This window comes from Salminus brasiliensis, chromosome 18 (assembly GCF_030463535.1).
Source record: "Salminus brasiliensis chromosome 18, fSalBra1.hap2, whole genome shotgun sequence".
Taxonomy (NCBI): domain Eukaryota; kingdom Metazoa; phylum Chordata; class Actinopteri; order Characiformes; family Bryconidae; genus Salminus; species Salminus brasiliensis.
The window spans coordinates 16,859,798-16,879,542 of NC_132895.1; the positions used below are offsets into that span (position 1 = coordinate 16,859,798).

A 19,745-nucleotide genomic window follows, 5' to 3' on the forward strand; every position below is an offset into this window, starting at 1 on the left:
ATCTTTCTCCCTCTCTCTGTTTCTCCCTCTCTCTTCGTCTTTTCTCCCTCTTTCTCTTTCTCCCTCTCTTTCTTTCTTTCTCTCTCTCCCTTTCTCCATCTCTATCTTTCTCCCTCTTTCTCTATCTTTCTCCCTCTCTCTCTATCTTTCTCCCACTCTCTTTCCCTTTCTCCCTCTCTCTCTGTCTTTCTCCCTCTCTCTCTATCTTTCTCCCTCTCACTCTGTCTTCCTCCTTCTCTCTCTGTCTTTCTCCCTCTCACTCTGTCTTCCTCCTTCTCTCTCTATCTTCCTCCCTCTCTGTCTTTCTCCCTCTCTCTCTATCTTTCTCCCTCTCTATCTTCCTCCCTCTCTCTCTGTCTTTCTCCATCTCTCTCTATCTTTCTCCCTCTCCCTATCTTTCTCCCTCTCCCTATCTTTCTCCCTCACACTCTGTCTTCCTCCCTCTCTCTCTATCTTTCTTCCTCTCTCTCTGTCTTTCTCCCTCTCTATCTTCCTCCCTCTCTCTCTGTCTTTCTCCATCTCTCTCTGTCTTTCTCCATCTCTCTCTGTCTTCCTCCCTCTCTCTCCCTATGTCTTTCTCCCTCTCTCTCTATCTTTCTCCCTCTCTCTGTCTTTTCTGTCTCTTTTCCCCTGTTTCCCTGGGTTCCCCTGTTTGAGCTCCTGGGCCGAGCTCTCAGAGGGCTGGGCTGTCTGTTTACCTGCACTCTGTTTATTTTTGAGTGTGAGTATGCTAAAGCTCACAGTGTTGAATGTGTCAGTGTCACTTCTGTGTCTTATTATAAATATTTTCTGTTTTTGTTTTCGTTCTCTTTTTAAAAGCTGCTTTCTGGTTTTGTTTTTGTTTGTTTGCATGTAGCTGTTTCTCTAATAGCAATTATTTAATAAAAGGGGTTTAAAGTCTCTCTCTTTCTCTTTTTCTCCCTCTCCCTCTCTCTCTCCCTCACTGCCTTTCTCTGGTTCTTTATGTTCCTCTCAAGATTCAAGATTCAAAGAGGCTTTATTGGCATGACTGTAATGACAACAATATTGCCAGAGCATTACAAAAATAACAATAATAACAACAAAATTACAGAACAATAAAAGTAACATAAGTCTCTCTCTCTCTCTCCCTGTCTCTCCACCCCCCCCCCCCTGCTCCATCTTTCTGTCTCTTGCTTTTTCTTCTCTCTCCCTCTTCCTCTATGTCTCTGTCTTTCTATCTCCTTCTTTCTCTCTCTTTTCTTTCTTTGTCTATTTACCTTTATGTCTGTATCTCAGAAGTTCTCAGATACAGGTTGAGACTGGCCCTAAGACATTGTGACATTGAATTACCTGTCAAAAGAAAAAGTCTGTTACCGGTTTAAAGGGTTCTTCAAATACAAGAAAACACCTGAACCTTTTACAGTTTACAACTGTTATTATTAAAAGAAACTGCATATAGAGTGAACAGAGTGTAAGTCTGGTGTCATTTCTGGCACTTCTGATGTGCACCAGTTCACTGTTACTGTTATTTAGGTGGAAAGGGCATTTTGACCCTTTTGAACAGGCCATCTAGTGGTGTAAATCTACACTTCAACCACTTCTCAAATTGCTTGTTTTGTATTAAAGGAATAGCAGCAATATCACCATGAGAAAGTGCATATGCGTCTACTGTCTAACATTTCCCAACAGCAGGGGCAATTGTAAGCTTAGATGTTTAGGGGTGAGAACAGCTCATAAAAAATCTACATTTTAAAGTCATTTTGGACTATCAATCTGAAATCAGTTTTGGGGAAACCTTAGTTACCAAAGCTAGTTTACCAATGTATGAAGAAATTTAATTAAAAGTAAAATATTATATATATATATATATATATATATATATATATATATATATATATATATATATATATATATATATATCAGTATATATAACAGTAATATTTTAGCTCCACTTAACATACAGATGCACTTTAATTCTACAATAACAGACTGTAGTACATCTGTTACCATGTATACTTGGGGTGTGTCATGACAGAATAATTAGAATAATTCCAATTCTAATAATCAGTTATCAATATTGTTATGATTATCAACAGATTCTGAGCATATGATCAATATCATGTTAGCTTTACTCTCTCACCTGAACCTCTTTCTTTCTGGAAAAACTATAGAATATCCATAGCTGACTGGCTAACCACACACACACACACACACACACACACACACACACACACACACACACAGAGTTATGTTATAGTATCATCTCTGCATATCTTTTCTTTTTTTAACATTACTTAGCTTATACACATACAGACAGCACTACTCTAGCACCTTACACAGCAGCTATAGCTTCTCTCACTCCTTTTTAAACAGTAAACAGACCCCCTGAGTCATTAGTCTGCTAAATAAAATAAAAAAAAAGTCAGATAGTCACTCCTAGCTAACAATAAAGAGTGCATCAGAAATATGGGCTGCTGATAATGACTGCAATGCGTTGGTTCTGAGTTATAAAGTACAAAAATACTCCTTCTTACTAAACTTACTAGACACACAACACCAGTCAAATATAGCACTCTTACACTGTGTGTGTGCGCGATGCTGCACTGAAAGAAAGAGAAGATGGATCATATCATTTTGCAAGGCAAGGGGAGGAGGGGCTGCTGTATCTTCATTGTTAAAATAATTGGTTTAACCATACACTCTCTATGGTTTTAACATTTCCAGCTTGTCAGAGACAAATTAACGTAAAAAAAAAAAGCTAAAAAAGGGCTAGCTACGCCCCTGCCCAACAGAAAAGACAATAGGCCTTATTCACCAACCATTCTTAAGAAGAAGGTTCATTGTCTCTTTAATAGTTCACAGCCTGCCTCTTATTGCAGGTATGGACTCTTCTGCAGCTTGTTTATGCAGACATGTTTATGCAGAGAAGGTTTATAGGGACTGAATATGCCTGCTGCAGAGAAGACAACTCGCCGCACTGCTTTGACATAGCTTCCTTACCTTGGTGACAAGTGTGGGGTTTGTGGCGTGTGTGAGTGTGTGTGCGCCAGGTGAGTTCGCCCTTCTCTATGTTGATGTGCTGAGGACACACTACGTTCCGGGTAGCAGTGCAGCAGCCTCTCTCTAACAAGTTGTCACAACAAAATAGCACAGGGAGAAAATTTGGCCAGGGAAAGAACCTGCAGCCCTTTCTACGTGCAAACCCATTCTAGGTGCTGCCTTATGATGGTTTAGGGTGGACCCTGCTGGTAAATACACAGGAGGACCCTCATTATGGTAGAAACTATAATGGAATCTCTGTGAAGCATTAAACTCAAATGTACTGTAAATGTGTTTAAATGAAGACTTTATTCATATTATAGGCAACACAGTTAGGCCCAACATTTATCTGTGAAATGGTTAGTCATGCTAATCTTGCTAACAACAATTAAAAAGTAAATGGTGACCGATTAGCGGGCATCATGCTAATTGGTGACTTCCATCAGCTTCCAATCTTTGTTTGCAACATCAGAACAGAACTGATCCTAAAATCTCTTCTTTCTCTCTCCTTTTAAATCCAGGATTGACAAATCCACCGTCACTGCTCTTCGGACCCGGTGAGTTGTCTGCACTTTTTAAACACACACACATATACACTATAAATGTAACAGAAAGCTTATCTGTGAGATGTATTAATGGCCAGTCGCCAGGAAGAATAATGCAAATATGACAGTGTGTGTGTGACAAGAGTACTACATGGATACAATGACATTATTGAAAAGCAGCATCTTTCACATGCAGATACACACCACTTTCAGGGTTCTATTCAGTCATTACTGTAATCATGTGAGGTGTACAAGAATGTTAAGTGTAAATTTGATCAAAAGTGCAGACTGTAAACTCTCACTCGTTACCATGTTAGTGTTTGTAAGCAGAAGAGATGTTTTATTATGGTTTGAATTTGATTAAGTATATTTTAGTCTTGTTTTGCATAAAGTAAAAACATCATTTGCATTTTTGCCTGCTTTTGCTATTTCATGTAACGTCGCAACAAACCAAAAGGAGCTAAGTGTGCAGACTGTCATATATAGGATGTCAGTGCATAATAAAAGTTAAAAAAATTACTCACTCGTTTTTCAACAGGATTTGTTGGCAGAGGTTTCCTAAAGCACAACAGCTAAAGCCACAATAAAAACAATACAGGAACTGTATGTCCTTCTCCTTTAAAGCTGACATTTTAAAGATACTAGTTAGTGTTAGTGTCGATAGAGATGATGAGCCTTAATTGCACTGGCATATAAAAGTAACAGCGGGTAAAGTGGACCAGATTTGATTTTCTCACCAAATTGAATATTTTTTTTTATAATACTTGCTATATAATGCTTTTTTAGGCTTTTCAATGTGACCTATATAATACTATTACTACTACTTCTACTTATATAATAATAATAATAATAATAATAATAATAATAATAATGGCACACTTATATAGCACGTATAACAATCCTAAGGATGCTTCGCAATGTGGTACACAAAAAAGAAAGTATTCTACAGCTAAGCTGGGCTTTAAAGATAGAAAGAGGGGCTCCTAAGGGTCAGTGCAGCAACACTAAAAGACCTCCCACCCATAGAGGAAAGCCTGAACCTAGGAACAGCCAGGAGACCAGAGTCAGAGGACCTTAACTTGTGCAAATGAGCATAAGGCACTAAAAGGGCTTCTGCCAAGCTTCTGGAGACTGAAAGTCATCTTGTCAGATAGTATTTCGGTATATCCACAGGCATTCATGGTGTCTTCTATAAATGTCATCTCCCCAACATCTTTTGCACTCATGATGTATGATCACACCCTCACCCTGTGCTTCACTGTCGGGACTATGCATTCACTGTGGTAGTCTAGGCCAGGTCCGTAGAGGTTGATGTTATACAGTGCCCTTCACACTGTCTGAGCTGTCACAGAAACTCCCATTGATAACCCCTGAGCCAAGTCTGAATCTCTTGCCTGTCTGTTTTTCAGAGCTATATTGTGCAGGTAGTTGGTTGTTGATAAGAGAGAATACTATAGTTATCACCTTAGAAATAATGCAATTACCAAAGTCTCAGACCTAAATTAGCTTGTTAGAGCTTTGGCTTGTTAACGGTATGTTAGAAAAGGTTGGGTGATGCGCATTTAAAGCTTTATAAATACTCTGACTCCTAAAATTCAAATAATTAATGCCTACAAAGCAGGAAAGGCTATAAGCAAAGAGTTTTCAGGTAGCTGTGTTTTTTGACCAGGGGTGCCCAAACTCAGATGTCACCATATCTGCTGCAGATGTAAATTGAGCTAAGGTTTCAGCAGCACACTCTCTCTCTCTCTCTCTCTCTCTCTCTCTCTCTCTCTCTCTCTCTCTCTCTCTCTCTTTTTCTTTCACTCTATTTTCCTCACTCCCCTGCCTCTCTCTCTCCCTCTGTCCCTTTCTGTCAGCGATTCATGGAAAGCTTTGAAGAATGGTGAAGTGTTATTCGTCAGTATGGAGCAGAGTGGAGATGCTCTGGCTCAATGAGGTCGTGACTACAGGCCTATTAGCTGTCATACACATGGAAATGATGCACTGTTTAGCAGGCGCTGGCAGATACTGCCAATCCGCAAGCACCTCCATACATGGAGGTCATTAACATTTTCAGCTGTAGTGTGTGCTTGCATGCCCACAGAAAAAGCACATCGTAAGTGTGTTTCTATTTATAGCATTCCCATTGGCAAGGTAAATTCTCTGAACCTGTAGTGGCTGTCTACAGTGGCTGTGTTTATGTGCCGCCGATGAATCAGTGTTCATTAATGCCCCGAGCAGAGTCTGTCTCTTTGTCCTGATTAGACATGTGATGCCCTTTGGCCCATCATTACACCACAGCGGGGGTAAACTATACCCACAGGGACTGAAGCAAAGCTTTAATAGAGGCGTTCAAATGAGAGAGGCAATTAGATCTTCACAGGGACACTCTCAATTGGGATCAAGGGTGGATATTTGTCTAATAACTCTGTATTGTACGTTTGAAAACCAGGCAGATAGACTTTGGCAGGCGGTTTAGTTGGTAACAGGTGGCATGTCCACGTCTTTCTCTTCACCTGCTGTTCAGCATCCCCCACCAAGGTGTGGATTTCTCTGTGTGCCTGGTGTGGAGGCTGGCAAAACAGAACAGAACAGGCCACAAAACAGACCTCTCGCATTATACAAACTGCTTGAGGAGGCTACGCCCAGCCAATTACCAGGTCTGGTTTGGTGCTGTCACTATCAGTTAGTAATCAATACCTGGATTTGGTACCTCTGGCAACCAGTTCATAAAAGAGAGGACTCAAAAAACAGGAGCTGTCTCGAGACTGGTTTATTTTTTAGGACTGATGTTGTTATTAAAGCAAGGGGATGCTTAACCAAGTTTTAGAATAAAAATGATCCGTGCAGTTTAGTTCTGGTCTGGTCTGGTGAGATTATGCGCCTTTAAGCTCAACACAGGGACAAAATCCCTAAGTGTTTGTGTTCGGTAGCCCAGCAATACCAGCACTGATGGACTGGATGAGACAACTGGACTGGTTAAGGTTAGTCTGACACGAGAAGGTCAATGCTAGCCTGGATCATCACTAGAATGTCTCACATCCACTTCAGATACCTCAAGGAGGTCTTGGTGGCTTCATTAGCGGATGTTGTTTTTACACATATGACAACCCTGTCAATTCAGGTTAGCTAAGCTTATGAGTGAATGATAGACCAGATCAGAGAGGGCCGCGTGCTACAGTGCCTCTGTCACGCACATGCATCCAGCCCAGCTGGGAGTGTACACTGAGAAAATTTTCTGCATTGAATTTATTTGACTTGACTTAAATGTGTACATAATTTCTACACCAACCACATGAAGCATAAGGGTATAACGATGTCCAATCGAATTTGAAAGAGCATATCAGTGTTTAAAACTGTATTGCCGATGCATTCCTTGGTCTGAGGATTCTTATAGGTCACTAATCATCTACTGGTGCAACCCGGGTGCATCAGGTTGGTCGTTTACCATCAAGAAGCTTCTGACAGAAATCAGGTTGGATATTGGACCACTTCCAGCTACACTGCGACAGTTAACAGATGCCTATGCTGGCCAATATCACTTAAGAGTGAAGAGAGGAGAGAGTGCCATCTACCCACCTGGAGAGAGCATGGGCAATTGTGCTCTCTCTGACTCCAGACTCCAGCTGCTGATAGCAAAGTGACATGGCATGGATTAAAACTTGCGACCCTTGGGCCATATTGGTAGCGCATTACACTCCACAACCATTTTTGATCCGTTGTCGGATTGTTATCCTATTGGAACACCCAGTTGTGTCCCAGTTTCAACTGTCTAACTGATGGTTTGAGGTGATGCTGAATAATTTTGAGGTAGTCCTTCTTTCTTATTATTCTAACCACTTTTGTGCGGTGTACCAGTTTCACTGGCGTATTGCCCAATTGTCTCTCATGGGCTATATGGAACAGCGGCTCTGGGAAGTGACAGGAACATTATAAATGTTTAATTTCAGTCGGTGAACACATGAGTAAAAGCAGATTTTCGTACATTGTTTATTGAATTCGGGTCAGTTTGGAAGTATAGTTTATTTTGGAGCTCAGTGGAGCAGTGTTCATGTTCAGGTACACACTTTTTAGGAGTTGTAATTTTTGAGGCTTATTTTGTTAGATGGTGCCACAGCAGGCTATGATAAGCTTCTTCAGGAGCTTTTATCTGATGAACCAATTTGTGTAATATAATTACAGCTCTGTACAATCATTTGTAACAACTGTAACATGCAAAAAGACAATAATTTTGTGCCAGACCTAGATAAACATATATGAACCTGTGAGTTACAGGGGTATAGAGCCCTCTAGCATTGAGCTATGGAGCAGTGGAACTGTGTTTGTGTTCTCTGGAATGATGGTGCTTCAGTACTTTTGGAATGAGGGAGTTGAGGATGATGAGAGGTGGGGATCATTCAATATTCCTGACATCACTAATGCTCTTGTCACTATATCCAATCAAATCCACACAACAATGCCTCCAAAATCTAGTAGAAAGCCTTCTCTGGACAGTAGCAGCAGCAGGATAAGCTTTTTTAATATACTTGATTTCAGATGAAATAATGAATGAGCAGATGTCCCAATACTTTTTTCCATATAGCGTACGCACACAAGGACATTCTGTTTGTGTGAGAAACTTCACATTGAGATGTCACCATATTAAATTCAACTGAATCTTACGTTTTGTGTCGTTATACTCCTATTATATACATGAGGGGATTTTGTAAGAAAATGTAAAACACTTTTTTTCAGATTATAAGTGTGTAATTGTGATGAACTTCAGTAATAGCTGTGTGAGTTCATGCTAGTGTGTCCATGTGCTTCGCCCAGGTTCATGATTTATTGAAGTGTGTCAAAGATCAACTCTGGCCCCTCTATGATTTATTCAGGGCTCCTGTACACTGAAAAAAAATGGTGCTTTGAAGGTCCCTGATTCAGATGTGATCAGTTGCGCATGATTAAAAGGTGTTACATCAGCACACACACTCTTGCCAAAAGTAAACATGAAGACAGATGTAACATGTTTTATTCATGTGCCACGATTGACATATTTAAAGCATGAACATTCAAAGCACTTTTTTTTAGAGATCATACACTTTTAGGCCTCGTTCACACGTATCCAGATTTTTTTTTTTTTTTTTTTTTTTTTTTACTGAGATTTCCCTCCCTCGCTTGCATGAGCATGCTAGTCCTGCATAGGGCGATAGTACCTCAAAACACCATGAAGAAGGAAGAAGACACAGAGGTTTAATTCAAAATGACAGACTACTCATTATGTAATGTACTATGCAAGTCACGAAATACGGATTCTAAATCTAAACAGAGCTTTATATATCTGTAACAGAACAGTATATACATTTATTAATATGAAGAAATCAGAATTCATGATAATGCATGTAGACATTGTAGTTTTATGACTTAGTTCACTATATAGTAGTTCATTAAATGGGAAGGTATTTGAGATTCAGCTTGGTTTTCCCATCCACACGACAACACTGAAAAGCTTTTAAAAAAAATCTCCACCTTGGAGGGCTTTTCAGTGACCCAAAACGGTGTAATTGTGTGGCCGGGAGTCCAAATAAATCCAGATATTTGTGGACAGATCCTTCAACATAGATCCTTCAAAATAGTACTTTGAGAAGTACCATAGAGGAACCACTTTTGGTTCCATAAAGAACTATACTAGTTTGTAATAGAGATTTGTGAGTCTTAATTGCAATATGTTTTTTTATGGAACCAAAAGTGGTTCTTACATGGCGTTGAACTATTTGAAGCACCTTTTTAACACAGCTTTTCAATAGAGCACAAATTTTCAATAGAGTTGAGGTCAGGACTTGGGAAGGCCAAGAGCAACCCAAGAGCGTCATTCTAGGCTGCTTCATCCATTCCACAACCACCTTTGATGTGTGCTTGGAGTCATTATCCTGTTGGAACACCCACTTGTGTCCTAGTTTCAACCATTAATGATAATTTGAGGTTATGCTGAGAAACTCTGTGGCGGTCCTCCTTCTTCATTATTCCACTCACTATGTACCAGTTCATCTGGCATATTCACCAACACTGCTTCTTCTAAGGCATCGTTTATAGATCCATTTGATTGATCCTTCATTTTTAAATTGCATACTTTTAGCATCATTTGCTGGGGTTTAATCAAAGCACCGTTTCCACAACCTTCGGACCCACCCCTGCCTGTGCTGTTTATCTGAGCTTAAAAGAGATGGTAAACAGGGATGACTGGGTGTGTGTTAGGATGTCACCCCTTTTGCCTCCCCCTCTTGCCCTCCCTCTACCCTTTCTCTCTTTCCTTCGCTCTCTGTGTCTCTGTGTCGCTCTCTCTTTCTTTCTCTCTCTCTTTGCCCCCTCCCTCCGCCACAGACACAACAAAGTGAAGCGCTTTGTACTTATGCATCATCCAAAGCGCTGGATTACAGCTGTGTAATCAGTAGCCATCCTGAGCGCATCTCTCTCTTTCTCTCTCTGCACATTTTCCACCTGTGAGTGAGAGCCGGAGATTGAGTAACTGCAGCGCACAACAAACATGCCGCGCAGACCATGGTGAGTTAACCGGGTGTGTGAACAGCATCCAGAATCATGCGTGTGCTTATTGCTAACTGAATTCCTTTTGTTTGGTTATTTGGGTTTGTTTTAGCTTGATGTAGCTTTTTTGCTTGATTTACAATGACCAGGCAAAGATCATGCATGTGTGCACACAGGGATAAATTATCATCAGCACTGGTAATTAGAGAGCTGGATGTGTTTTAGAGTCAATGGATCCTGAGAGGTGCATTTTACTTGATTCAAATGTGTTTTTTTTTTAATTAAATAGGTTACATTAACACAGTTAATGGCTAACTGAGAGGTAAGGCTGTGCTGTGGAAATTATGTTCATATTTCAGTCATATAAATTGAATTAAAATGCACCACTTTTTTGACATATCTTTACACTTTTATCAATGGTTACTTTAGTAAATGCAATTGTTGCATTAAATAACAATCTGAATGCTGAATGGTCCTTTTGTCAAGTTAAATGGCTTTTCTTTGTGATAAAAAACGTCTCGAATATTGCCACTGTGATACAAAACCTTGTGCATTTTGCAGCTTTTGAAACTGACAGTTGTTCTTTAGATTGTGTTAAAATGTCATGATGAATGGACCAATAGAAATACTCCAGGACGGCTTGGAATGAAGTAATGTTTTACATGGACTTCCATTAAAGCTATGCTTGCCATTTTGGAGACAGTTGTTTTGGGTGACAGTTTTTAAAGAGCTGTTTAAAAATACCTATATGGAGCACCTATTGCACTTCCACTATTGTTTCGAATCAAGGAACCCAGTATTTCTCTTTAGTGTTATATAGATATTCTATTTTTAATCACCTCTCATTTACAAAGATGATTTTCCTAAAGAATCATCCACTGCAACATTCAATGGCATCACTCCCAAAACCTTTCATGGTTCAGTCTGGCAGTCTGACGTCTTCAGTACTTCAGAGACTAGTCTGTTCTAGAGTTCTAGACTAGTCTGTTCTGTAAAGTTCTTCAAAGGTTGAGTGTAAAACTGGATGAATATTTAGATTTGAGAGTTTGTCTCAGGTCGTAGTTTGTAGATGGGAAGGGATTCACATGTGTACTTGGACTTGGACTCCAAAGAGATGACAGCACATTTCATTATGCAAGTGTAAAGCATGTCATACGCTCTGCTTCCTCTTGGCCTGCAAATCTACCTGCCTGGGGAGAATGGATCATCTTTAGTTTTGGGATTTGATTTATGATGTGATTTGAAGTTATTCATTTATTCTGCTACTATATCTGTATATCTGTTTAGTATATAGGATTGTCACAGCTGTGCAAAAAAAAGCCAAAAACCATTTTTTATGGGAGAAGGAAAAAAAGACTTCTGAATGGAAGTCAGTGTATAAAGAAATTATTCTCATTTTGGAGCATTTCTACTGGTCCAAAATAGTTGAAACTGACACAACAAAAAGAACAACTGCCAGATTCAAATGGTGTCAAAAAGTGATAAACTGCAAATATGGACATTCAGTCTTTTGCATGATTGCAACAATATGATACTGTACTTTTGATTTTGTTACTGCTATCAGGTTTACTATCAGGATGTTTGAGGGTAGGGTGGGGCGGTATCCCCTACTATACCATCTCAAAATAATACTGCAGTATACAATAATACTGAAGGTGAGGTATTATGTTTATGTGGGTTCCGTTCAAGCTTATCCTGCCCTATTGTAAACCGAAAATGACCAAATATACTGTCAGTTTGCACTCAGGGTGACAAAGTGAACACTGCACAGCTTTAAATCAATAATTCAATAAATGTTAAACTGTCAATCTCACAATTACAAGTGTGAAACTGCTCTGAATCAGAAGAGAAAAGCTGCTTAGCCTCAACATTAGTTAGCAGGATAACAGCTAACAGAAAGCACACTTTTAGACATTTAGGCCAACTGCTGTTGAAAGGACAGAAAGCTGAATTAAATTCTGTAGCCCACTTGCTTAACTAGCTCAACCGAGTATCAGACAGCCCAGAGCAGCTGCTCTGTTGACTAACTGCTGAGCTAACGACACAAGATGAGTGGCTTGTGTTGGGAGGAACAGAAAGGTGAAATGACACCTGATTCTACCGGTGTTTGGACTCGTAGACGGATAACCCCATCTAGGCTTAAATAAGACAGCTTGCAGGCTAAACACCAAAGCAGGGACAGTGTTCCACCTAACTGAGCCTCAAATCACACATGTTTAAATGATAAGGCCTCAGATTAGAGAGTAGACTGGTTCTACTCACCTGTTTTCCACACCTGTTTTCAGAACATGACATCACCAGTCAGAGAGCACCCACAGCTCCCCGACTCTGTGACTCTCTTAAATGTACATGGGGAAATGAGCTTATCTGGCCATGTACAAGACAGACACAGAATGTGAGACATCAGGACACATCATCATTTTGAAATGCCGTCCTCATTTTGATGAGTAAACTTTTTGAAATACGGTATACTGTATTACCGTTGTACTGCCCAAGCCTACTCAATGACAAACAATACTATGTCGTAAAAAAGTCTAGTCTTGGACTAAATCGCTGTGCCAATGGTGAGTCTCCATTGGGAAGATGTTTTAGTCTAGACTTAGCCTTAATCTGGTTCTACAAAGCGTTTAGTGGATTAAGAACAGCAAAGCATTCAGATTTTTAGTCTTTTTATCAAAACAGACTTGATATGAAAAGTTTTAGACTGGAATTGTATAAATAAATCAATTATTTTTTCCCCCGTTTAATAAGTCAAATATATGATCTCTTTTTCCTCTCTAACCTTACATAACAGAGTTATTACCCACCACCCATTCCTCTCAGATTTTTTTTATATTCTGTGACTGCAGAACTGGAGTGCGTTGAGTAAGCTTCAGGCTCTGAAGCTGAGTTCCTCCCCCCCTTTTAGTGCTGTTTGCAGCCGTTTATTTCTAGACTGCTGCTCCTCAGCACTGACAGCTCCACTTCCACTCCACCGATCATTCCTCACTGTGCTCACTCCCTCCATCTCCCTTCATTTCCACCCCTTTCCACTGCCCCCCCACCCCCCCACCCCCCTCCTTTGGGCCTCAGCTATAAGAGCTGGCTGATCATGGAGTTTTCCTCTGATGAAAAATAGATGTGTAGATGCAAGTCGGAGGTGCTCTCCCAGGGAGAAAAGCGTTACACAAGCAAAGTGTTTATAACAGTCAGAGCATAACCAGCATCATACAGTAGGGATTATTTTCCCCCAAGGCCTGAATTTGCTGTATGAAAACAGTAATTAGTCGGACTTCTATGCTTGTATGTCTTGTAAGCTTACTTCAAAAACCCTGAATCCCAACATACTGAAATACAAGTGTAGCTAGTGTTATGACTGGGGTTTGTACATACTGGGCCACAATAACCGTCCAAAGTGTATCTTACACTTGCAGATTTCCACTGTAACAGGAACTAATATTGATTTAGCTTAGCAATTTGGGCCGAATTGTTGTAGATATTTAACTTATTCTTTTTCCATTCTCTGAAAACGTTATTGCCTAACGCTGAAGGGTTGCACTCTGTGAACCTTACTGTGTGCTGAGCACTTTTAGTTCTCACTGCTGTGAAACTGAGCAACAGGGAATTCAACTGAGTTACAGTTTTGCATGGGCCAGTAGTTTTAGCCAGCCAGCGTCAAACCACATTACATCAATAAGTAATTTATAAGCTATAATTAAATGTTTTTTCACACCTAATTTTTTTCATTATCTTTTTTGGTTTTGCAAATACTGAACTTTGAGGGAGTAGGCTGGGGTGACTTTTACACTTGTTTCCTGAACTAAAGAAGTGTTTGCTTTTTCACTATGAAGGTTAGAATACAATTGAAAGGTTTAGTTGCAAAATGTTTGGGGCCAATCTTCCATGTAATGTTCTTTTAAGACCTTTTCACAGATTTGACCTATCATTCGGTCAGGGGACTGTGAAGGCTACTGCAAAACCATGGGAACTTTAGCTTAAGAACTTATAAATATTTCAAAATGTAAACTTTCCATGGATATTTTGGGAACTTTGGAAAATTATGGGAATTTCTTGGAATTAATAGGAAATATTGGATAATAAAAAAGAACTATGTCAAATACTATCATCAATGTACCGTTTCTTTGTCAACAGCAGACATGAAGACATAACAATACAAATAAATTTCCCAAGGGAATAAATGGGTAAGTATGGGAATTAACTGGAACTAATGGGAATATAATGGAAATATTTGAAGCTAAAGGTGAGAAACTTATATATAGATATAGTTGGTAAAAAATATACTGAAGCATAATCTTGGCTAAAATAATGAGATATATCATCAAAACATATCAAAATATATCAAAACAGTTGAATAGTAAAGCTGCTTCTCAATCCCAGGCACATGACACATTACACACTGCAGGGCTGTTGAGACCATACCCCCTGCGTTCACTGTTCAGTCCTACATCACATGTACAGTATATGTCCAGATGATTTCTAGAAACCTGACAGAAAGATTAGCCAAGATTATGCTTCAGTATGTAAGTTTCTTACCTTTAGCTTTGAATATTCCCATTTTATTCCCAATAATTCCTAATTAATTACCCATTAACTTCCCAACTTTGAAGATTCCCAGAATATTACAAGCCTTTTTTCACCTTACACTTCCACAGTTACAGATTGTGTGATGTTTGCTTCCAGAATTTGCTGCCATTTTGTTGAATCCGTTTTTCCCTCTACCAGTAAAATGTTCCCTATGCCACTGGCTGCAACACAAAGAAAGACCTGTGCTCAACAGTTGGAATGGTGTTCTTGTCAATACATTCTGCACCCTTTTGGCCTTAATGATAAATAAGTTTTACTTTACTTCATTAGCAGACAGAACTTGTTTCCAAAATAAATCATGCTAGTTTAGATCTTCCTTTGAAAACATCTTCTAATAGTGCTCCAAGAAGGCCATACCTGTGCAGGTATCACTGCACAGTAGAGAAAACAGTGCTCCACCACTTTAGAGTCTAAAGGCCAGATTCCTAGAAGAAATCAAAGTTGTCCTGGTCTTCCAGACCTCTACCTGGCCTCCACCATCTATGAACTGCCATTTCTTATTAACATTACTAATTAAGGAAATGGATGATCCTAATTCAGTTCCGATCCTTAACTTTGTTGTAGCAGAGCACCCTCTGGCGTCTTTTAGAAGCTATTAACAAACATAATTCTCAGCTGCCACAGTGAGGAACTGAGAGAAACCAAGGGGAGGAGGCTAATGCACACACACACACACACACACACACACACAAATCATAGCTCATTCCGCCTTGGCCTGGGCTCAATTGTGAAAGAGATTTTTAATCTCAATGTGACTAGCCTAATTAGTTTAAAAAACATATACTACATATAAAATAGTTATTACACATCAGAATTTATCAGTAAAAGGTGTCTGATGTGTAACAACTATTTTATATTGTGATTTTTTTTTACTTTTTTTTAACTAATTAGGGGCACATTGAGATTATTACTAAAGTTAAATCACAAAGTGATTTGACTGCAGTGTTTTAAAGGATCTGGGAGCTGAATGGTCAGGTAGCACAGTCATACTGAATTAGACAATATTAAACACACTGTAAAGTTGAAAAGGAATGGTGCTGCAAACAAAGTAAATCTGTTTAGAATGTAAAAATACAGTGATTTTACCAGTTTTAATTAACAGCACATCATATCTAAGCTGTGGAGTTGCATTATTTATAGAAACACAAAGATCAGATCGGATTGGTATCTGCCAACAGTCAGTATTAAGGTACTCGGATCAGATTAGATCGAGGGCAAAAAAATCTGATTGAGACCTAACCTTTAAATAACCTTCTCCTGCATTGTGGGCATCTTCATTTTGATTTTCAGAGAGCCAAGGAGCTGCTCAGAGGAGCCCATGGCTGCGGACTGTTGGGACAATATTTTAAGGGAGTCTTTGTAAAGCTGTGAAATGTGTATCACCAACACATTTGCATAATCAACAAGCCAAAGCCCCAACAAGCTAATTAACGTTCCGACACTTAATGCTAACTAATGTTCACTTAAATCTGAGAGCTCAAATCTCTTGGGTGCCCAAATGTCAGCATGGTATTTCTTTCCTTTTTTTCTCTATAAAACTATATCAAACTATTCTATTAAATATGCATACAATAATTAATTTTGTCTTTATTATGTAAATTCTGGTTTTATTACAATTTTATGCGTAATACCCAATAACCAAAAGGGTACAGGGTTTTGGATATAAGATAATAATACAAAGATGTTTCTTTCCTTGAAGCCACATAATCATGGAAGACATTTTATGATTATATTGTTTCAGTTACAGTGAGCATCTTAACATTCTGGTGTCTCAACAGTTCCAGCATACACTTTCTCACTAACCTCAACATCAGGATGTCCTGTCTTGCCCCCACTACTGTCCTCTCAGTCTCTGTCTCCTTCTTCCTCTTCTTGCACTGACAGCAGCTGAGCAAATAAGAGATTTAGAGAGGCACCCTGGCATGCTCATGAGATGGCTTCAAGTATGCCTAGACTGCTAGGTTACCAATGTCTCTGTTTCTCTCAATCTTTCTTTTCTGTGCTTTTTTAGCAGCAAAACTACAAGCTGGCTAGTGTTAGCTAAATCGATATGTTATATGGTTTTTACAAAGATTTTAATAACAAGCTAAAAGTTGCATAGGTTTACTCTGCAATGACCATTTTCCATCTGTAATCTGGGGTGAAGCTGTGTAGCGTGCTTGCTTACATCTTAATGGACTGTGTCCGGGATAAAATGTGCTAGCATCACTTTAAGCCAAGCCAAAGTATTCAGGGAAAGCAGTTTTAAAGAAAATCAGTTTCAAAGTCCTGCATGATTGTCGTTTTAATTTCATTTGGATGGATGTTTATTTACCACTAACGTACCATCTACGCTATATCTCCAAATGTTTGTGGACACCCCTTCTAATGATTGCACTCAGCTGCTTTAGGTTGCACCTATTGCTGACACAGATATGCAAATGCACACACACACAGCTTGTCTAGTCCCAGAGTAGTGTTGCCAATAGAACAATAAAACTCTCTGGAGCTGATAAACATGAACCTGTTGGCACCATGCCTAATGCCAGGTATGGGATAGAGGTGTTTAAAGCCTTCTCAGCATTGAGCAGGTGAGCAGTGGAACTGTGTTCTCTGGAATAATGGTTGGTGCTCCATGCAGTACTTTTGGGATAAGTCAGGGAGTTGGGGATGAGGTTGGGTGGTGATCATCCAGCATCCTGACCTCACTAATGTTCTTGTCTCTGAATGCAATCAAATCCTCAAATGAATGCTCCAAAATCGAATTGAAAGGCTTTGCTGGACAGTAGAGACAGTTGCTCAAACAAAAGCAGAATTAACTCTTTTTAATTCACTTGATTTTCGGAAGAAACAATGAATGCACTGGTGTCCCAATACTTTTGTCCTTACAGTGTATGTGTAATTGGGTTTAGCAGAACAGCAATAGCAACCTATGTAAAGTAAAATCACTAAATGGGCATGTGCATTAGGAGTGGATTTTCTACATTTATTCATTCGAACAACAAGGCACTTTAGGCTCTATACAGACTATACCTAATTAAATATTAATATTCCTGTTCATTTTTTTGTTTATTTTATCTTCTTAATAATAATAATAATAATAATAATAATAATAATAACAATAATAATAATTATTAGAAAATAATAAGACACTCCAAATATCTGCAACATTTATCTGAGGTTTAGATTCCAGTGTTCTATTTTTAAGTGTGATGACAGATGAGGAGAATATTTCAGGATATCACATTTGTGGGGTGTGTTTGCCTGTGTGCTTCATTGTTTAGGTCAGGTTTATCAGCTTGGCAATGTGTGCAACCTCAATAATCAAACATAGGGACACATATACAAAAACACGCCGCTGTAACATTAAGACAGAATGTTCGGTGTTTTGCTTCCAGCGTTTTACCAGCAGAGGGACCTAGATGGTTGTTTTTAGAGAGCTGATAGGGGCCAGCACTTGCCCATGGTTAGACTGCAACATCCTCTTCACCACTGTTTACAGCAGTGAATAAAAACCCTGCCATGATTGAATGGTTCACTCAGAATTTGTAGGGTATAACAGTGATTTCACAGAGATGAAGAAGGAAAAAAGACTCTTTTGCTGTTTTTAGTTTGCATTGACAGAGTCCACTCGTCCTATTCATTTGATCTCATCACTTTCAAGCATCTGACAGGCTGTAGCTGTAGGTCAGTTGTGTACATTTGTAAACATGTCCAAAGAAAATCAGTCTGAAAGCTCCCTACAAGGTAATATAGAGAAAGTCAGATCACTGGTGCTGTTATTTAAAGGCTGTGTCAGATTTAGTTGTATGTAATTGTATGTATGTAACTTCTATATTGTATATAATTGATTTGACGTTTCCCTAATGATTAATAAAATACAAATTGCAGTGTGTAATGTGCCATACAGAACATTTACCAGACTCACTTAAAAAAAAAAGTGAATAACTGAAAATTGTTGTTTCTTCTTGTTTCTACACTTACTGTCCATCATATCAGCTCAACTTACCATATAGGAGCACTTTGTGGTTCTATAATTACAGACTGTAGTTCATCTGTTCTTCAATAGTCAGGACCCCACAGGACCACCATAGAGCAGATATTATTTGGGTGTTGGTTCATTCTCAGCACTGCAGCGACACTGACATGGTGGTGGTGTGTTAGTATGTGTTGTGCTGGCATGAGTGGATCAGACACAGCATTGCTGCTGGAGCTTTTAAACATTTCAGCGTCACTGCTGAACTGAAAATAGTCCACCAACCAGAAATATCTAGCCAACAGCGTCCTGTGGGCAGCATCTACAGTGACTACTGATGAAGAACTGGAGGATGACCAACACAAGCTGTGCAGCTTCTGTCTCTTTGACATTATATCTACAAGGTGCACCAACTAGGTCTGGTAGAGTATTTAATAGAGTGGACAGTAATTGACACAGTGTTTAAAAACTCCAGCAGCACTGCTGCGTCTGTTCCACTGAAACCAGCGCAACACACACCACCACCATGTCAGTGTCACTGCAGTGCTGAGAATGACCCAGCACCCACCTGCTTTGTGGTGGTCCTGTGGGGTCCTGGGCATTTAAGGAACAGAGTAAAATGAGCCTTACACAGTATACAGAGAAACAGATGGGCTACAGTCTGTGATTATAGAACTACAGAGTTCTCCTATATGGTAAGTAAAGCTGATATAATTGACAGTGAGTGTAGAAGCAAGGTTTTAATGGTTTTAATGTTTAAATAGTTCATTAAACCCAGTCAAAGCAAGGGCAGTTGAGGTTTACACAATATGGGTGTTTTAAAGCTTTGTCTGTCTACCTGATCCCCTTTTCTGGACGTCTTTGTCTTCCACCTTTTCTAAAGCTGACAGCATTTCAGTCTCTCAACCGCCCTCCACCATTTCATTTTCTCTCTTTCTTCCATATCTCTATCTCCCTATCTCCCCCCATTCTCTCTGTGTATCTCTCTGTCATTTACACTGTCAACCGGGTAGCAGGGTTTGGCCTTTTTAGCTTCAGCAGTACAATGCCAATTGATTTCAGGAAGCAGTGTCTGAAGGTGATCTTTTTTCTTCTTCGCACAAATACAGCATTTCTGCCTCGCTGGCCACAGAACAAAAGAAGTGTCAGGTCTGGACTGT

At 39.4% G+C, this 19,745-nt stretch overlaps 1 protein-coding gene across 2 annotated transcripts in view; it reads left to right on the forward strand.

Annotated features, from left to right (window-relative positions):
* Nucleotides 1–19,745, forward strand: part of rap1gap2b (RAP1 GTPase activating protein 2b) — a 60,550-nt gene that overhangs the window by 10,211 nt on the left and 30,594 nt on the right. The window contains exons 2-3 of one of the 2 annotated variants that reach the window (XM_072662564.1): nucleotides 3,522–3,557; nucleotides 10,009–10,064. In XM_072662564.1, coding sequence (XP_072518665.1) covers nucleotides 10,048–10,064 — 17 coding nt within the window. In that variant the 5' untranslated portion in view covers nucleotides 3,522–3,557; nucleotides 10,009–10,047. The remainder of the gene's footprint in view (nucleotides 1–3,521; nucleotides 3,558–10,008; nucleotides 10,065–19,745) is intronic. The other variant, XM_072662563.1, reaches the window with a different exon arrangement.